The 17454-nt window shown below is 44.4% G+C and overlaps 1 protein-coding gene across 2 annotated transcripts in view; it reads left to right on the forward strand.

Annotated features, from left to right (window-relative positions):
* Window positions 1-8382: 8382 nt before the first annotated feature.
* Window positions 8383-17454, forward strand: part of SSBP2 (single stranded DNA binding protein 2) — a 172383-nt gene continuing 163311 nt past the window's right edge. For both annotated transcript variants that reach the window (XM_065661183.1, XM_065661184.1), the window contains exon 1: window positions 8383-8534. In XM_065661183.1, coding sequence (XP_065517255.1) covers window positions 8476-8534 — 59 coding nt within the window. In that variant the 5' untranslated portion in view covers window positions 8383-8475. The remainder of the gene's footprint in view (window positions 8535-17454) is intronic.

Consider the following 17454-nt stretch of genomic DNA (forward strand, 5'->3'; position numbering starts at 1 on the left):
TATCAATTTCTTTTTTTATTTCTTCCTTACCAGATGAACAATATACGCGAACAATATCATGTGTGTGTGTGTGTAAACATGAGTAGCTTTTATAAATGCAAATGCCAAAGAATACAAGTACAATAGTCTGGTTTCTATGAACGGCTCTGTCTCACAAAACAATCTGTTGCACAAACCCAAACCAAAACTCTAAAACACTATTCACGTGTTAACATTACAGAGAATGCTTGCGGTTTTTTACCTATTCATAATAGAAACCAAGATATATTGAACCAGAGATGAATCTAAGTAGCAAATTATCTTCACAATCCCCCAGCACTGTTACCACAGAAGACAGAGTCAAAGGGCTTCCCTCCCAAACGAGTGCACACTCGGTGCTGTGACACTACCTATACCCCTGCTTTACCTATAAAGAACCCAGAATTAAAAAGTTGTAATTGGGTCCCTCTGGTGTAATCATGCCTGTAACAGTTGTAACAGGGACTGAAGTTGGTGTAGTTCTTAGTATCTCCCAGTTACTGATGAAAAACCAAAGGACACTGACAAACTAATTGCTACAGTATGTATCGCTTGAAACCCAGAAAGTTCCATCTACTCTTGGTTCGGTGAAAGCCTGTGTGAGAAATAAGCAGCATTATCTTACTTTCGTGGCTCCATACACTATCAAGCACTTTAAATCAATTTTCCTTGTTATTATGCTGGAATTCTGGAATGGTTCTGTGAGTATTATGCTGGAATTTTGTAATGTAATTTTGGTTCTGTAAGTTATATTCCTGTAATGTTTTTTCCTTTATGAACCTGGGATCTCTTGGACATTTAAGAAAAACACAACATATATAAGTAGAAATTAATGAATGAGTATTAGTAAGTGTGGTTTCCTTTCTTACTTTCAACATTGCTATTGGCCAGCTGCTAATCAGTCAGATCCTGTATAACTTTGATTTGGTATGTGTTTTTAATCATCTCCACCCTCTCCTTGGGTTCCAGGGACAAAATGGTGAAATTTTAACAGTTTTCAATATATCTATTCCTAACTGAACATGAAAAGCTCAAATAGTTCATAAAAACTAGAAGCAGTTCAAATATTGGTGTTGAAAGCAAATGAAGTAACACCTATCAGTCCACTGGAATGTTTCATACTTCTTGAAAACAAGAGCAAGCCCTCAGACAATTGCTTTATTTTCTACAATTCTTGAAATCTAGAGGAAGTAGCTCCTTTGAATATTAAGCCCACAGCACAGGTTGAAATGATCTCCACCTCCTCTCAGTTATACACATCAAAGGCAGCAGAAAAGTTCCACAAAACTGCTGTATATCTGAATGTGTTGTTAGAGCCTGACTGATATGGTACACCACTGGAATGATACTTCATTCACCAGTATGTGCTCAGCAAACACGCGGAGCAAGCGAACCATTTTTACTCACCTTTTGTGTTAAGTATGAACTTCTAATGTAAAGATCTACCCAGAGAATAGAACATCAGATGTGTTTGTTTTATAAAACCGTGTAAAGGTTTTCCAGAGCTGTCACAGTGTGATAGCTTTGGCCATTTATTTTCCCGGATCTTTACCTTGAGTGCTACTGCTTGCTTTGGGAATCTTTTTTTTTTTCTTTTTCTTTTTTCCCCTGAATAGGATTTAATGAATGTAAAAGTCCTGAGAGTAGTTCTGAAGAGGTTATTTACCCCAATAACAGTTAACTCCTGGCTAAAGCAGAAGTCTTTCTGCTGCTCTACCTGTGCAACCCAAGCCTTGCAACTCCAGGCCTACTGTCCATATAGGCAACCGTATCACAGTAGCCTCACAAAATTTCTTTTTTTACTAATCCTAAACCCAAAAGGAACAAATGTGTTAAATAAGCCTGTTGAAGTCAACAGCGTTCTGCGTAAGTCAAACCAACTCAGGAATTATCTGCAACCCATACTGGGTTCATCCTTTTTCTGGAACATATTGCTGAGTGTGGTGACCCTGAAAATAAAGACAATTATGATTCTGCTAATGTGATTTGTGTGGGTTGTTTTTTGTGGTTTTTTTTTTTTGGGGGGGGGGTGTGGTTGTTTTGGGTTTTGGTTTGGGTTTTTTTTTTCGGTTTTAGCATCACACTAAATGCTGAAAGTACCAAGGCAAATCAATCTGCCCATGTGGAGTTTTGTGTAGGATCGGGGTCTAATTCGGCCTCACATCCACCTGTATCTCCAGTTTTCAAGTTGTTTTTCTTTGAGCTACTGGCACACACAGCAAAAAGAATCACATTCCTGATGTGACACATCACTGAACCAGCAATGGTGACTTTCAGCTATCCTTTAAATGATTAATAATTGAGGCTTTTTAATTTTTTTTTTTTCCACAGGCTGGGTTGTCTGGTAACATATAGTTTCAGTCAGATAGTTCAAAATTACCAGTTTCAGCCATGCCAACCAAAGAAATGAGGGCAATCCCACATGCTGCTAGTGTTTATGTGTATGTCAGTCATAATTTTAACCCATTAGGATCACAGAATCATAGAATAGTTAGGGTTTGAAAGGACCTCAAGATCATCTAGTTCAAATCCCCCTGCCATGGGCAGGGACACCTCACATTAAAGCATGCCACATGAGGCTTCGTCCAACCTGGCCTTGAACACTGCCAGGGATGGAGCATTCACAGCCTCCCTGGGCAACCCATTCCAGTGCCTCACCACCCTAACAGCAAAGAATTTCTTCCTTATATCCAATCTAAACGTCCCCTGTTTAAGTTTTAACCCGTTAACCCTTCTCCTGTCGCTGCAGTCCCTAATGAAGAGTCCCTCCCCACCATCCCTATAGGCCCCCTTCAGGTACTGGAAGGCTGCTATGAGGTCTCCACGCAGCCTTCTCTCCTCCAGGCTGAACAGCCCCAGCTTTCTCAGCCTCTTTTCATACGGGAGGTGCTCCAGTCCCCTGATCATCCTCATGGCCCTCCTCTGGACTTGTTCCAACAGTTCCATGTCCTTTTTATGCTGAGGACACCAGAACTGCACACAATACTCCAAGTGAGGTCTCACGAGAGCAGAGTACCCAATTATCAAGCAAATTTGACAAAAGGAAGAGTAGCAATTCCACTTCTGTAAGTGAAAATACATGGCTGGGGAGAAGAGGGAGACTGTATCTGAGCTTTTCTACATGAAAGGCAACATGAGTTCAACCTTTAGCCAGCACATGAGCTTCTGTGTGTGAGAGCTAGTGAGCAAGATGTTCTGAAAGCCTCTTTGGTGGAAATAATATCAAGGAGATCTGAAACCACATAAGACACCAGAGAATTAAATAGTTAAGAGTTAATATGGAGAAAACCAGTACTTATAAACATGGTTCTTTTTCCACTGTATGAACTAAGACTTAGACTGTGTGTCACTGTGTGCTTGATTTCTGACACTCTGAATTGCATGTGAACACAAACTGGAAGCCAGAGTACTTAAAAGTGTGAGCAAACATATTGCCAATGAGAGCAATAAGCTAAGGACAGATTTAGTCTTATGAAGTATTATTTCTAAGCTGAGTATCTTCAGCTTCTCCCTGTTTCCTTCATGGATGAAATGGGTGACAGGAGGCTGCAAAGCATCCTTGCTTCCTCTCCACAGACAGAAGGAAATTGTGGTTCTTGCTGGAAAAAAGGAAAGTGCAAGTGGGAACTAGGGCCATAACTTAGGTTTCATGGGAGAATAACAGCGAGAAAGCAAGGACAGACTCTGCTACTGCAGGAACTGTAGCAGATTGCAGATACTTCCAGCTGGTTTCAGAGAACAGCAGTGCCTCTTCCCTATCCTGAAGCTCCCTGCTGCAAGGTGTCCACAGCTCCTTTCAGTGATCTGCTCTGCATCTCACAGGACAAGTGTCCTTTAGCAAATACAGGCAACCAAACACTGCAGAGCAGTGCTGGCTCTCTGTGGTGTCAGAGCCTCCTTCCGGGAGAACTGCAGAAACAAGGTATCACAGAAGGAAAGAGAAAGCCCTTGCTGGCAGGAGACCTAGGTGATAAACAGGTTATTAATAAGCCTTTTTTTTTTTTGAGCCTCAGAACCACAGAATTCATAGGATATCTCAAATCAGAAGGGACCTATAAGGATCCTCCCTCCTTGCCATTGAGCTGTAATTACTTTCATTTTCTCCCAACTGGAAAAGAAAGTACAAATGAAGCTTTTGTTTCGCACTTGTGACCCATGTAGATTCTCCAGTAACAATTTAGGACTCACTGCACTCACCTGAGCAATTCTTACTTATTGGTATGGCACAAGAGTGAAAGTCTGTAGAATGAAGTGCATAGCTGGAAACTCCACAGAAAGATTTAACATCCTACAGAAGCAAGAAGGATTCTTCAGAAAGGCTTCAAAGCTGCCTTGGTCACTTGTCTGTTGAAAAAGACCATACAAAAGCATCTCTTTCCCATGATATCGTGTAAAACAAAAAAAAAAAAAAAAAAAAGGGAGAAATATCCTTACAGCTACACAACGATAACTGTATATAACTAGAATTAAAATTAGGGAGTACCGTTTAACCAACTTAATTTCCTGAATAGCCCTTTGTTAAGAGCTGTGTGAGGACCTGGCAGTTAAGACTAATTGATGATTTTGAAAATCAACAGGATGGGCAGAACTATACAGTAATTGCATGCATTACTATGAGGAAAGTCATGATTCTGTAATATAAGTTAAATTGCTTAAGTAAGTCTTACACAGCTACACAAGTAATGTTTCACTGCAGATATTCCTAAACGTTAATCCATAACGTAACTAGCTGCAGTAAGAGGGAGGGGAAAAAAAGAAAACCCCACCCAGTTCGTAGCTATCCTATATCTCAGACAGGGTGATGTAACATATGTTTTAAAACGATAAAGACTTCCAAAAATAAGACACAGTTTCCAGAAAAATATTCATACACGCCCAAACAAAAGCAAAACCCCATAATAATTGAGTAATTGCAGCTTTTTGTATCCAAGAAGTTAAAAGAAAAAAAAAAAATAAAAAAAAAAAAATCCAGCCCAAACCAGCCCCTTTCAGTGGCTTAGCTGGTCAACACTCTTATACACAAAGCCCAGTGCTCTTCCCTAAAACCTAAGAATTAATGAGCATTATGTAAGAGATTTTTATAACACTCTAAAAATACATTGTGAATTCCTTTCCAGTTTCCAGTGTCAGACTGAGAAGCTTTAAACTACTGCCACCCCTCATCCCCTTTCTGAACAAAGACTGGATCTTCATTTCTGATATTAGAAACTTAAATTTGTCTCAGTATTTATGCCTCAAATCTCATTAATTACAGTGTTGGCCTCGTGAGATACAACTGCTGCTGCTACCAGCAGTGTTTGTGCTCAAAATGATTGGCACAAGGGCAAAGATACACAGACATTCATACACGTATCAACACTTGAATAAAGAATTAAGGACACATAAAAGTATTTGGAGGATTTCATGATGATTTACCTGCTTACAAAGCAAACTTTTGTACCCATGTGATAATGTTTTGTTTGCGTGGTGCTGATAGATAATACACCAAGATAGCATTCCTGCAAAGGCAGCTGTAATATTAGCCTGGCAGATCTACAGCAGGGTCCTACAAGCACCTTATTCCTTTTGTGCTCTATTTTTCATATGCATAATAAATAAGTACCAGCATTTTCCACCAAAGGATCTCTAAGCAAAATTAGAAAATCATCACCTGAATGTTAATGGTAGCTCAGGAACCATACCCGTAAAGAGAATAGGTTTTAACACTGTTATTGGGAACAGAACCACTCTGCCCATGTCTGAGTGCCCATCCCTACCCTCCAAAAGTTCATTCCACTCTGCCCCAAATCACCATTCGATCTATGAACATGCAAGGCACTCGCAGTCCTTCAGACCAAAATAAATCACAAGAATGCAAATAAATCACATGAAAAACGGGAACAAAGGATTTTCAGCTGTGGAAGACTTGCCATGGAATGCATATCCAGAGAACATTACAGCAATCCCATCAGCACATTTTTAGGAAACACCTCAATGGTGTCCTTCAGAACAGAACTTTTCCCCATACAAGGCTAACACAACACTGATGGGCCATCTTCCCAAAATAACCCCCCACCCTTCAAACCACAAAACAACTCGACCAAAACTATTGTGGTAAACAGAAGGGGGGTGTGTGTGTGGGGGGGAAAGACAGAAGATTCAAAGAGGACTGCCTTGCCCAGGAGCGATTTCGCCATTGTTACCATTTTCATGTAAAAGCCCTGCTGATACCATGGCTGATGGGCGGGAGACTAGAACAGGGAGTTAACGTCTCTGATGGGATGATAACTGTTCTTCCAAGCAAACAGTTAGATGAAAACTGTATTTTGGATTACGATGATCCTGTGCCAAAGTGTCAACTACCTTTGTGTGTTTGCCAAGGATATCCACGGTTCACTCTTCTCCTTCCCTCAGCAATTCTTTTTTTTTTTTTTCTATATTTTACCTACAACCCAAGTCCTTCTTTGTTCTCTGCCCTGATTCTTTCTCTGTGTTTCTTTGTACAATTTTCTGCCACCCCTATTCCCACCGAATGTAATCAGTCATACAGCTAGCCTCCACCTGAACTCCGTGGCACAAGACATGTAAACCCCAGGAATAAGGGCAAAATGCCCCCTTTTGGTTCATGCCTCATTAACGTGCCCTTCTCAGATTCCCTCCCTAGTCTTCCCCCCCCTTTTATCACTCAAATTTACCATGCATTGTTTCTGTACTTTCTTTCCTTTTCTTTTTTGTTCCCACCCACAGTAATTTTCACCTCCTTCCCTTCCATTAGCTTCTCCTACCCTTCCATTCCATCCTTCTCTCCTGCCATTTTCCACATACGTCCTTCTCCCACCACAACGAGCCACCTTGCTCATCATTCTTCCTCTGGCTCCCCTGACATAGCTTGGAAGCCGGAGCCTCGGGCACGATGGGGTGACTCGAACGCCAGACCACTCCAACCATGCTTTCCCACTCACCTGTTAATACAACAATAAAAATACAGTGGGGCAAAAGCCCAGGACAAACAACCAACTTTGGCACAAAATGGCTTCTGTTGTGGCATGCTTTCACCTGATTGACTTCTGCACACATCCCGAACAACCAGCTACAAGCACCTCAGACCCTTTAGCCTCTCCTTCCTGTTGTCTCTGCTACTCCATCCCTAATTTGTTCCAGTTGCTAATTAATACCCTTTTAATCCTCCCACAACAATTCCACCTCACCAACCATTCCCTTAATTCTAGCAGCTCAAAATCCAGAGGATATATGTGGATGTTTTTTTTTTTCCCCTCCCTGCAGCTCCAACAATGATAAACAGATGTTGGTGGTCTATGCATTGTACAGCTCCCCTCCTTCGAATTCTGCGTGACCTTTGCCTGCCAGCACAATGGGGAGATGGGGTGTATTTACAACCTGGCTTGACCTAAAGAAGTGCTCCGAGATCTTGACATTAAACACTCAAAGCGCCCTCGGGTTACACACGTGAGTAGGTTTACAAGATTAAGTCATGGGTTTGTAAAGAGAAGCGGGTATCAACATCTGCAGAATTGGGGGTCATACTTTGGGAAGTCAAATGCAGGGACAGGGCACCTCTAATAAAAACGACGGCCACGCATTGTCCCGGTGTTCCTCTCTTCCCATCATCTCTCTGAAATACAGGATTATTAGCAATGTACCCTTAAAACAACAATAATAATAAAAATCAAAGGATTTCCTTGAATTTTCTTTAGAGAAATTCTCTTTTCTTTTAACCGTGTCTAAAACCCCAGTTTCGGCTGAGGAAACGTTTCCCCCCAAGCCTCCCAGGGCCGCAGGCCACAGGAGGCCTAGGCTCCCCGGGCTGTGGTACACGTCCCGGCGGGGAGCACCCTCCGGCTCCGGGGCGGGGGGGAGCTCTGCTGCCCCTGGCCTGCCCCTGGCCTCCCCCTGCCCCACCGGGAAGGAAGGGCTCGATCCCGGGCTCTGAGGGAAAGGGGGGCGCCGAGCCCCCGCGGAGCGGGCGAGGGGCGCCAGCAGCTGGGGAGGGGTGTGCCGGAGCAGGGGAGGTGCGGGCGCTGAGGGGGCTGCGGGCCGGCGCTGCGGGCACTACGCGGAGGTGAGGGCGGGCCGCGGCTGCCGCTGCAATCCGGTCCGCAGTTTGGCGCTCGCCGGCGCGCTCTCCCTCAGCCGGCAGCGGCGGCGGGCGGGGTGCCGCTTGCCGGGAACAGCCGGTTGTTTAAAACCCTTCTAGAACCGTTTCTAATTCCCCCTTGCGCGGGGACGGGAGAGCGCGGGGGGGGGGGGAGAGGAGGAGCCGAGTGTGGGGGGGTGGGGGTGGTAAGGAGCGAGCAGCCCGTCCGGGTCCCGACTGTCAATCACCGCGCGGGGGGCGTGCCCGACCGAGCGGCCGGCCAATAGGGTGTGTGTGTGGCGGCGTCTCCATGGTGACGGGGCTGTTCCCGGGGAGGCTGTGATGGGTTGACAGGTGCGTGACAGTCGGAGCTCTCCGCAGGCATGTACGGCAAAGGCAAGAGCAACAGCAGCGTCCCGTCCGACAGCCAGGCCCGGGAGAAGTGAGTACCGCCCCGACGGACGCACCAAATAACTTTCCCGCCGCCGGGCGGTGAGCAGCGGGAGGATGCAGCGGGCGGACCCCCCCTCCCCCCCCGTCCTTCCGCCGCTGGTCCCCCCGTGTCCCTGCTCCGCACGGTCCCGTCCCCGGGGCACCATATGTGACAAAGAGCCGGGGATGGGGGGACGGCGACCGGCGAGGGAGAGGGGTGTCGTCCTGCAGCTTACCAACTCCGCCGCCCCGCAACTTTTCCGCGCAGCCCCGCGGCGCATTGTTCTGCGGGCGCACGGCAGAAGCGGGGCACACGCAGACACGGGGACACGCCGCGCTCCGGCGCCCGCCCCGCCGAACAAAGGTGCTGGGCATCCCCCGGTGTGGTGCCGGGGTCGGGTTTTGGGGTGCCGGTGCGCGGCGGGGCTGCACTCACAGCCCTCTCTCCCTGCCCTCCGGAGCCCGGGTGATACCGAAGCCGCCGCGAAAGTACTTTATTATTTTATTGAATGTTGTAATGCATTCTCGGCGGGTAGAATCCCCCGTGCGAGCCGCGCGAGGGCTCAGTCGGTTCTCTCCCCCGTGGGAGCTGCCCGGCGGGGTGCCGGGGGTGCCCTGCGTACGAGGCGGGCGCGAAAGAACTGGGCAGGAAAGCGAGTTTCTTAGGAGCGGACGGCGGTCTCGTCAAGTTGTGCTGTAGCGGCGGCTTCTCGGCGTTGCTGCAGCCGGGGAGGAGGGGGAGGAAGAGCCCGTGTGAGGCGGGGAGGACGTGTACCGAGCAGGGTTCAGCCGAGGGAAGGTCGGAGTGAGGCTGCGGAGGGTCCGGAGCTGGAGGGCGCCGGCCACACGAGCTCGCCTCGGTGCACACCGCATTGCTCCGGAGCGGCTGTAGCCTCCGGGCGCAGTGCTCCGGAGGAGTTCCCCCGTCGGGCAGTTTGTCTTGAACCTTCACCTAGAAGTTTTTGTTTGTTTGTTTTTCATTTTTCTGTCCTATGTATGTATGTATGTATTTAATATCCCCCCCGCCCCCCCCCCCGCAGTGTTTCAGACACTTCTTAATTCTAGAGACTGGCATGCATGCTTCCTGGAACAGCAGCAGGCTAGGCATCTCTGTTGCTACAGCAGAGGGGGATGCTGGAGGAGGTTTTAAAGTGATGTTATGTTAGGGAATTCCACGCCGAACTTTGCCACGGAAAGGTGGAGGAAGACAGAGGCAGTGCCGACATGCAATATTAATGGCTAGGGTGGAGTGGGAGACACAACTTGGGCACTGAAACCTAATCAACTAGTGGCACTTCTTACTCCCCGTGGGCAAATAATTGTAGAAATCATTGCTGAAGTGGCTAGTGGAAGCGTTGTTTATTTGGTTTGGCGAAATTACGGATTGAAGCCATTTTCTTGTGCTGCATAATTGCTGCATAGTTGCATGTGTTTGTCAGTACACTTGATAAGATCCTGAAGGGCAGAATGGGATCGCGCTGTGGGACTAGATAAAACCAAGGCCGCTGTGTGTTGGATCAGGTGAAGACCACGTTATTTTGATTTTGCTTGGCAGAAACTTCCTAGCGCGGGCCACACACACTGTGCTGTGGTCCTAGAGCTGAAACTTTAAACTGGCTTTAGTCTTACTTCGTTGTAGCTGATTTTTCTTCTGAGTCCTTGGTGCCATAAAGCACGTCATACTTCATGCGGAATTAAAATGCTCAATAATTTTCAGGGCAAGCCTGCCAAACTGACCTAGTGCCAAGCAGCAGCTGCCCTCCTGAGTAAAGTTACGGGGGCCTGCTAGATGGTGCTGTTCGATTTAAATACACTTTGTTTCCCACTCGTTATAACTAACAGCTGGAAATGTGAATTCTTCGAGTATAGGTGCAAAACACTGTTTTGTTCTTAAATCATGGACTTGACAGATCTTGTGGCATCTACTGATGGATAAACATAACCAGGAATTTAGAAACACCCTCTTCCTCTTATCCCCCCCCTCCCCAGCCGTCCTTTCCCTTAATGAAAAATAGAAAAGCCTAAAGACTTGGTTTATGTTGTGGAATGCCATTATAAACTACATTCCAGATTCTTATTTCTATTGCATCTTTTAAAGTCTTCGTAGTAAATGGGATCACATCATTGCCATTTTCATACGCTTTCCTTCTGACATCCAAAAAGCTGTGATTACATTTTCCTTTCTCTTTCCTGTGACATTGTTTTACAGCTGTGCAATGCTTCTCCCAAGGTGATGCACAAGTTCTTGTTCTGCTGAGAAAAGTTGCCATTGAATTAAATATGTCCCCAGAAATACAGCTCTAACTTGTGCATGAGGTGGTATTAAATTGAAAACTGTAGGAAAAAAATATATGTTTGATTGATACATTAAGTACTTTATCAAGGAGAGTGGAGTTATACTTAATTTGGAAATTTTAAAGCAGAAGATGTAACTTAACTCTGTCGTGACTGCTTACGGTTTTAAGTATTTAAAATCTGTCACCAGCAACTGGTACCTGAAATGCATTTGTGATAATTAAGGAAATAAAATAAAATAACACCCCCCAACCTAATAATTAATGAAATAAAGTAAAAATCCACTGCTTCGGGTTTGGACGGTCTAATTACATGGAACATGTTTCTTTCCCATGGGGATGTGTGCCAGTGACAAGACTAGGGTGTGAAAAGAGTATTTATCAAGTGTCGAAAAGATGCGTGTTGTTCAGATGTTGTTTGTAATCAAGGATGTGATATATTTTACAGACTGATCCTGTGCCAGATACGTTTGCAGTGTGGTATCTTGCTATATGCTGCCTTTAATATGTATGTCCTTTGAGGTTATGTAATTTCTATTAAAATTAACAAGTTTTGCAAGTCATTTACAGTAGCCCTTGGCAAATTTTCAGTTCCAAGGATGGCATTCATTTTATGGTTTTTCTCTTTGTCCCGCCTGCCTGACCTTTGGGGTAAATTATCTTTATTACGTAGCTTAACTCCTGTGAAGTGTAGATAGATGAATTCAGGGGAAAAAAAACAATACCTAATTTTATGCCAGAGAAGTACAGCACAGCACAGGTAAGTAAAATGCTGAAAATGAAGGCACCCACAGTACCTGTGAGCTGTGAAGAAGAGAGAAAAATCTCTCATGTTGTTGTGCCCCTTCCTCCTGTTCTGAAACAGATGTAGCTTAATGTTGGGTTCATTCGATCCCTGTCGCATAAAGGATACAGAAAGGAAAGTTGTATTAAGCAGCAGCTCGTGCTGTGCCAGGTTCAAATAAGGCTCCATCTACATTGTAGAAGGAAAAAGACTAAAATTTTTCTAAGCATCCTCTTTTTAATCTCTTAACAGCAAATGTTTTCTGTTTGGTTTTTTTTTTTAAATGTTTTTATTTTTATTTTAGTTTTTAAAATTAGGTTAAATCAGATTAGGAGTTTGGGCCTGTTGACATTTCCTTGAATGGTGAAACTAAACTTTAAATCTGGGAGAAGTAAAGACACACTGTGCAAATTTTATGTAGTTTTTCAAACAGGACTTCCATAGGCGTCATGTAGGGTAGGTTAATGGTTGGACTTGATAATCTTAAAAAGTCTTTTCCAACCTAAACAGTTCTGATTCTCTTTGCAAACGGAACTCTATCTAGAAATGTAATGTTTTAGGTTAGAAAGGATGTGTATAAAAACAGCTAAAAAGAACATACGAGGAAGACTAGATTCTGAAGGGATGACATGTTTTGTGTTCAGTTATCTTGATTTTTCAGTAGTCTAATAAAGTAGTCTTTTTCCCAAGATGCCTGTACCTTGTTGGGGCTCAGACCCAGCCATGTGGGTTTTGGTCAAAAACTATCTGAGTGACTAAACCCTGCATTTTCCTTTGGTATAAGAGGATGCATAACAATGTAAAAGCAAGAATTAGAATTGGTTATTGATTGGTTTTCAGGTTGTTGCGGGAGAGGACACGGAGAAAGTAGCAACACTTGGTAGCTCCTGTTGTGTTATTCTTGCTCCATTTTTTTGCGTGGCTGTGGTTGTAAATGTCTCCTAAAGTTTGATCTTGGCCAGTTGGTTCGGCATTTTCTTCTGCACTTTGCTGCTGCTTTGAAGAAAAAAGATGTCTCCTTTGTTGTTTCTTCTCAAGTCTGGTTTGGGTGGTTGGCTGTTAAGATGCAGGGCTCCTTTATACGTGTGCCGTGAGTACCTGCTTTGATCAATTACTCTTCCCAAGTGGGAAAGCAAAGTAAATTGACAAAACTTTTGTCATTTTCTTGTTGATGTCAGTACACTTCTCTGTAAAAAGAGAAGGAACCACCAATGCTTTCCTCATTTGATGCTACTGCTGTGTAGGAAAACTGAGATTTCCGAGGGCTTTTGACGATTTGTGGATTTCTAGAGATAGTGGGTTTTTTCCTTTTTTTCTTTTCTTTTCTTTTTTTTTTTTTTAGTGGTTTTGTGTGTGATACGGTGTTTTTTTCGGTTGCTTGGGGTTTTTTTTCCCTTCAGATTTGGAAAGATGGCATCACATGAATTAGGCTACCTATTTCTGATGTAGTGCTTCTAAGCTCCATGAAAATAAGACACAGATTAAAATTAGTTGTCTTCAATGATAAATTTACTGCTTGTCCCTGGGAAATGGTGAGCTGGTTTTTCAAGTTTCAGGTAGTGAAGGGTATATTGACCTCTTTCCCCCTCTCCCCTTTGGAAACAAAATTGGGAGCTTAATCTGGCTTGTTTTAGAAAATTTAGGTTTGACATTTGTCCATGGATTTCACCCATTTAGGTCAAATGTGTAAAAGTTGCAGGTGAACTGCTCTGTGAGTGTGAACATGACACCTTTTTCTTTTTAGGAAAATAAAAGAATATAAAGCCCAGCTCTCTCAGCCTGTCTCCCGAGCAGAGCTGCTCCAGCCCTCGCAGCATCTCCCTGGCCTGCTCTGGTTCCAACAGCTCCACGTCCCTCTTGTGTTGCTGACCCAGAGCTGGATCAGGACTGCAGAGGGGGTTTCCCCAGAGCGCAGCAGAGGGGGAGAATTCCCTTGTGCTCTGGGGATGCAGCCCAGCACATGGGGGGGCGGTGTTCTGGGCTCAAGCACACTCTGAAGCCAGCTCAGGAGGAGCTTCTTGTCAAAAAACACCCCCAAGTCCTTCTCAGGGCTGCTGTATCCAGTCTGCCCCAGCCTGTGTTTGTGCTGGGGATTACGCTGACCAAGGGGCAGGACCTTGCACTTGGCCTTGTTGAACTCTATGAAGTTCATATGATCCCAGGGTCTCCAGCCTTTCCAGGTCTCCCTGGGTCACACCCTTTCCCTCCAGTGTCTTGACCGTACCACATCATGGTCTTGTCAGCAAGCTTGCTGAGGGTGCCATCATACAAAACTGGTCTTTCCATGCAGTTAAGCACATCCAGGTAATTCATTGAACTGACAAGAACTTAGGGAAAGAAAAAGATGATCAGTTTCTGCATCATTTCCTCTTTGCAGTTTTTCTGCTCACAAAAGGTTTGATTATTTTTTTTGCCCCCTGTGTTTTTTTTTAATGGTGAACATTGAAAGTGTCAGATTCCAGCCTTCGTTGGCTCTGTAGTGCCAAGCACATTTCTGGTGCTGAAGAGTAAGAACTTCTACAGCCTGCTCAGACCCACTGGGTACAGAAGATGCACTCTTTACTACAGTGAGCATGGTTCAGGCTTGGCCAAGAGATAATTAAATCTTGCTGGAGGAGAGAATAGTTAATAGAAACCAGTATACATTAATAATTCATTTTGCTTAAATTATAGGCATATGATAATGTCACAAGTGTAAAGTAGCCAAACAAGATTTTCATAACTTTGCCAAACTTAAGTGGAAAATTTATAATGGCATATGTAAGCCTTATGCTGATTTATTTAATTTCTTTGTGTGTAAAAGTTCATTTGAAATGTTTTGAATCGATTTGCAAATTGGGCAAAGAAAAGAGTGTTTTCCTATGTTTTTAGAAGTTCTCACAGCTTCTACTGTGGAAGACCTGTAGTGCCCCTCCCTTTCAAAACACTTGGAATCTGGTTGAAAAGGATGAGGGATTTTATTCCAGGGATGTGTCTTTTTTCATTTGCATGACAAAACATGTGAATTTAGCCAGGATATAAGCCTTTTCAAAAAGGTCAATTTGCATATGCTTAGGGCTAACTAACTGTAAGCGTTAAATATTTCACCTATGCTGGGAACTCACCAGACACCAGGGTCAGAAGGTGGCTTGGGGAGGGAAAGTGGGACTGGGCAGTGATGGGAAGGAATGTGTGAATTTGAGGAGTTGGAGCCTGCAGCCCTGAGATGCCAGGATTAGAGGTGTCTGGAGTTGGCTCTTGAAGTAGGATGGAGGAAGAAACGTTGAAGTGGCTGGTCTGGTGAGAGGAGACAAAGAGTTGCTCCCTAAGGTGACTGACATTGTGATCAGAGGTCTGGGTGGGAGCTGGTGCATCTTGACAAGTAAAATAGACGTGGTGCAAAGCAGAGAGCAGAGCCAAGGCAGAGATGCCTTCAAGGGAGCAGGTCAGGAAGTGGAAGGTTTTTGTTATGTTAGGAGGAACACACTGTCCCTCCAGGTACTAGAAGATGACCGTTCCTTGGGTGCCAAGAGACCAAGGGGCAAAATACCTATCTTCAAGATAAAGCCTACAAACACATATGAAATACTGACTTGGCTGAAACGGCAGAAAGGTGTATGGTAGTCCTAAAGACTGTAACTCAAATGAGATGTCAAAGCTTTGCGAGGAAAGGGTAGGACTTGCCATTCAAAAGCATCTGGAATTGTGTCTTGGTATGTGTCTGGGTGCTGTACTTGAAATCTCAATAATGTGCTCTTGGAAAATATGGATGTATACTAAGTGTTCTTAAAAAGAACTTAAAGTTCTTACTTTGTCCTCATTTGCGTGTTCACTGATTTAGGTTTTTTTTTTTTTTCCTTCTGGAAACACTTGTTTTTTTTATTGTGCAGAATAGAGCATTGTTTTCACTATGAGCAGCTATTTGATAATTCACTATTTTGCTGTCATGCGGTATGTGCCTTATGGCTGACTCCTTGTTTCATAATACAGCTGTTCCTGGAGGAAGAACATGTTGTTTGGTTTCACAAGCCTTTAAAAATATGCATCAGCCACTCCTGCCTGCCTGCCAGTTCTGGAGATGGCAGTAAGGTGCCAGAAAGGTGAAAGGCAAAAATATTTGCTGAGTGCCCAACTTGAGCTGTGTAGCCCTGATTTTTTTTTTTTCTTCCTTTTTTTTTTTTTTTTTTTTTTTTGAGTGGGGGGGCATTGCATAGACCACTGGTGTGTCCATACAACTTCCACTGTCTCTTTTGCCACTGATTTTAAGGCTGAGGTGCCATTTTATCACATCAGGCATCTGGAAAATGAGGAGCAGAAAATGATTCATCCCCTGCACAGTCTGTGACATCTGTCTTCTTGAGGTCATGTGAATCCCAGACTGGTTTGGGTTAGAAGGGACCTTGAAGCTCATCCAGTTCCACCCCCTGCCATGGGCAGGGACACCTTCCACTAGACCAGGTTGCTCTAAGCCCAAACAACCTGGCCTTGAACACTGCCAGGGATGGGGCAGCCACAGCTTCTCTGGGCAACCTGTGCCAGGGCCTCACCGCCCTCATAGGGAAGAACTTCTGCCTAAGAGCTCATCTCAGTCTCCCCTCTGTCAGGTTAAAGCCATTCCCCCTTGTCCTGTCCCTACAGGCCCTTGTCGAAGCTCCTCTCCAGCTTTCTTGTCAGCCCCCTTGAGGTACTGGAAGACTGTTACAAGGTCTACCCTTTTGCTAAGATGTTCTGTTAGTAGGTGATACAACAGCTGTGTATTGCTTGACAGCTACCCAGACCATGTGGACTGTGGGGTCTGTGACTCAGTTGAGCGGACGCCAGAAAAGAAACTTAAGCTTCGATTCAACCTGGATCAGCACTCCTCTGTGTCCTGTTTAGCAACACAGAAACCAAGTGTGGCCCTAATTCCAGCCAGCATGGGTGGAAAGCCTCGAGGTGTGGCTTCTGCATATTCATGGAGAAACCCCATCATCTAACTGGTGTTCTTGCTGGTGTCCAAAGAAGCTTTTGCAGAAAAGTCTGAAAAGCAACTGTTTTGAGCAGTTGCCCTGGCAAGAGTACCACAGTGGGCTGTGCCCTTTTCTGCACTGAGGGTTCATGGAGAGGTCATCATGAAGTGGCTCTACCCAGTTACACCACCCTGAATCATACAATTGTGTATTTGTAGTCTCCTTCCCTAAGGGAAACAGGCTTGTGAAGTTGTGCTGTGTGTATGCAGCCAGCTACCCTGGATAGCTTTTGAGCTCATTTTCCAATGTCAAGTATATGGGGGAAAAAATAAAAAGAGAGACCGCAGTCTCAAAAAAGCTACATTTCTAAAGGTTGCTTCAGCTATTTGCTTTTACAGAAACAGGCTGAGAGACCTGGGGTTGTTCAACCTGGAGAAGGAAAATAATTACGTATTTTGAGATAATGTATCCTACTTGGGATTTTTAAATAAAACACTGCTGCTGATGCACCCTGGAACACTTCCCTGTTTTTTGTTGCTGTTGGTGTTTGTTTCTCTCTCTCTCTCTTTTTTTTTTTTAATGTTTTTTAAATAATCCATTTTGCAGTGCGCATGCCCTCCAGGTTCTCTTCACAATACTTCTGCCTAGCCAATTATTCCCCATTTCATATTTGTGTATTTGATTTCTACTCCTGAGCGCAGTACTCTACATTTGTCTGTGTTTAATTTTCTCTTATTAACTTTCTCTATTTTGTTCATGTCCCCAAAAGGGCGTATAATCTTTCCCAACTTATTTTGTACACTTTCGTATTTCTACATGCAACTTATTAGTGCAAGTCTTTAATGGAGTTGGCTTAGGATAGCAAGAGTTTTCTTGAAACATTCTGTCATTTGTAGAGACATACTGATCAAGACACTTCCATTA

Source organism: Lathamus discolor, chromosome Z, assembly GCF_037157495.1.
Source record: "Lathamus discolor isolate bLatDis1 chromosome Z, bLatDis1.hap1, whole genome shotgun sequence".
Taxonomy (NCBI): domain Eukaryota; kingdom Metazoa; phylum Chordata; class Aves; order Psittaciformes; family Psittacidae; genus Lathamus; species Lathamus discolor.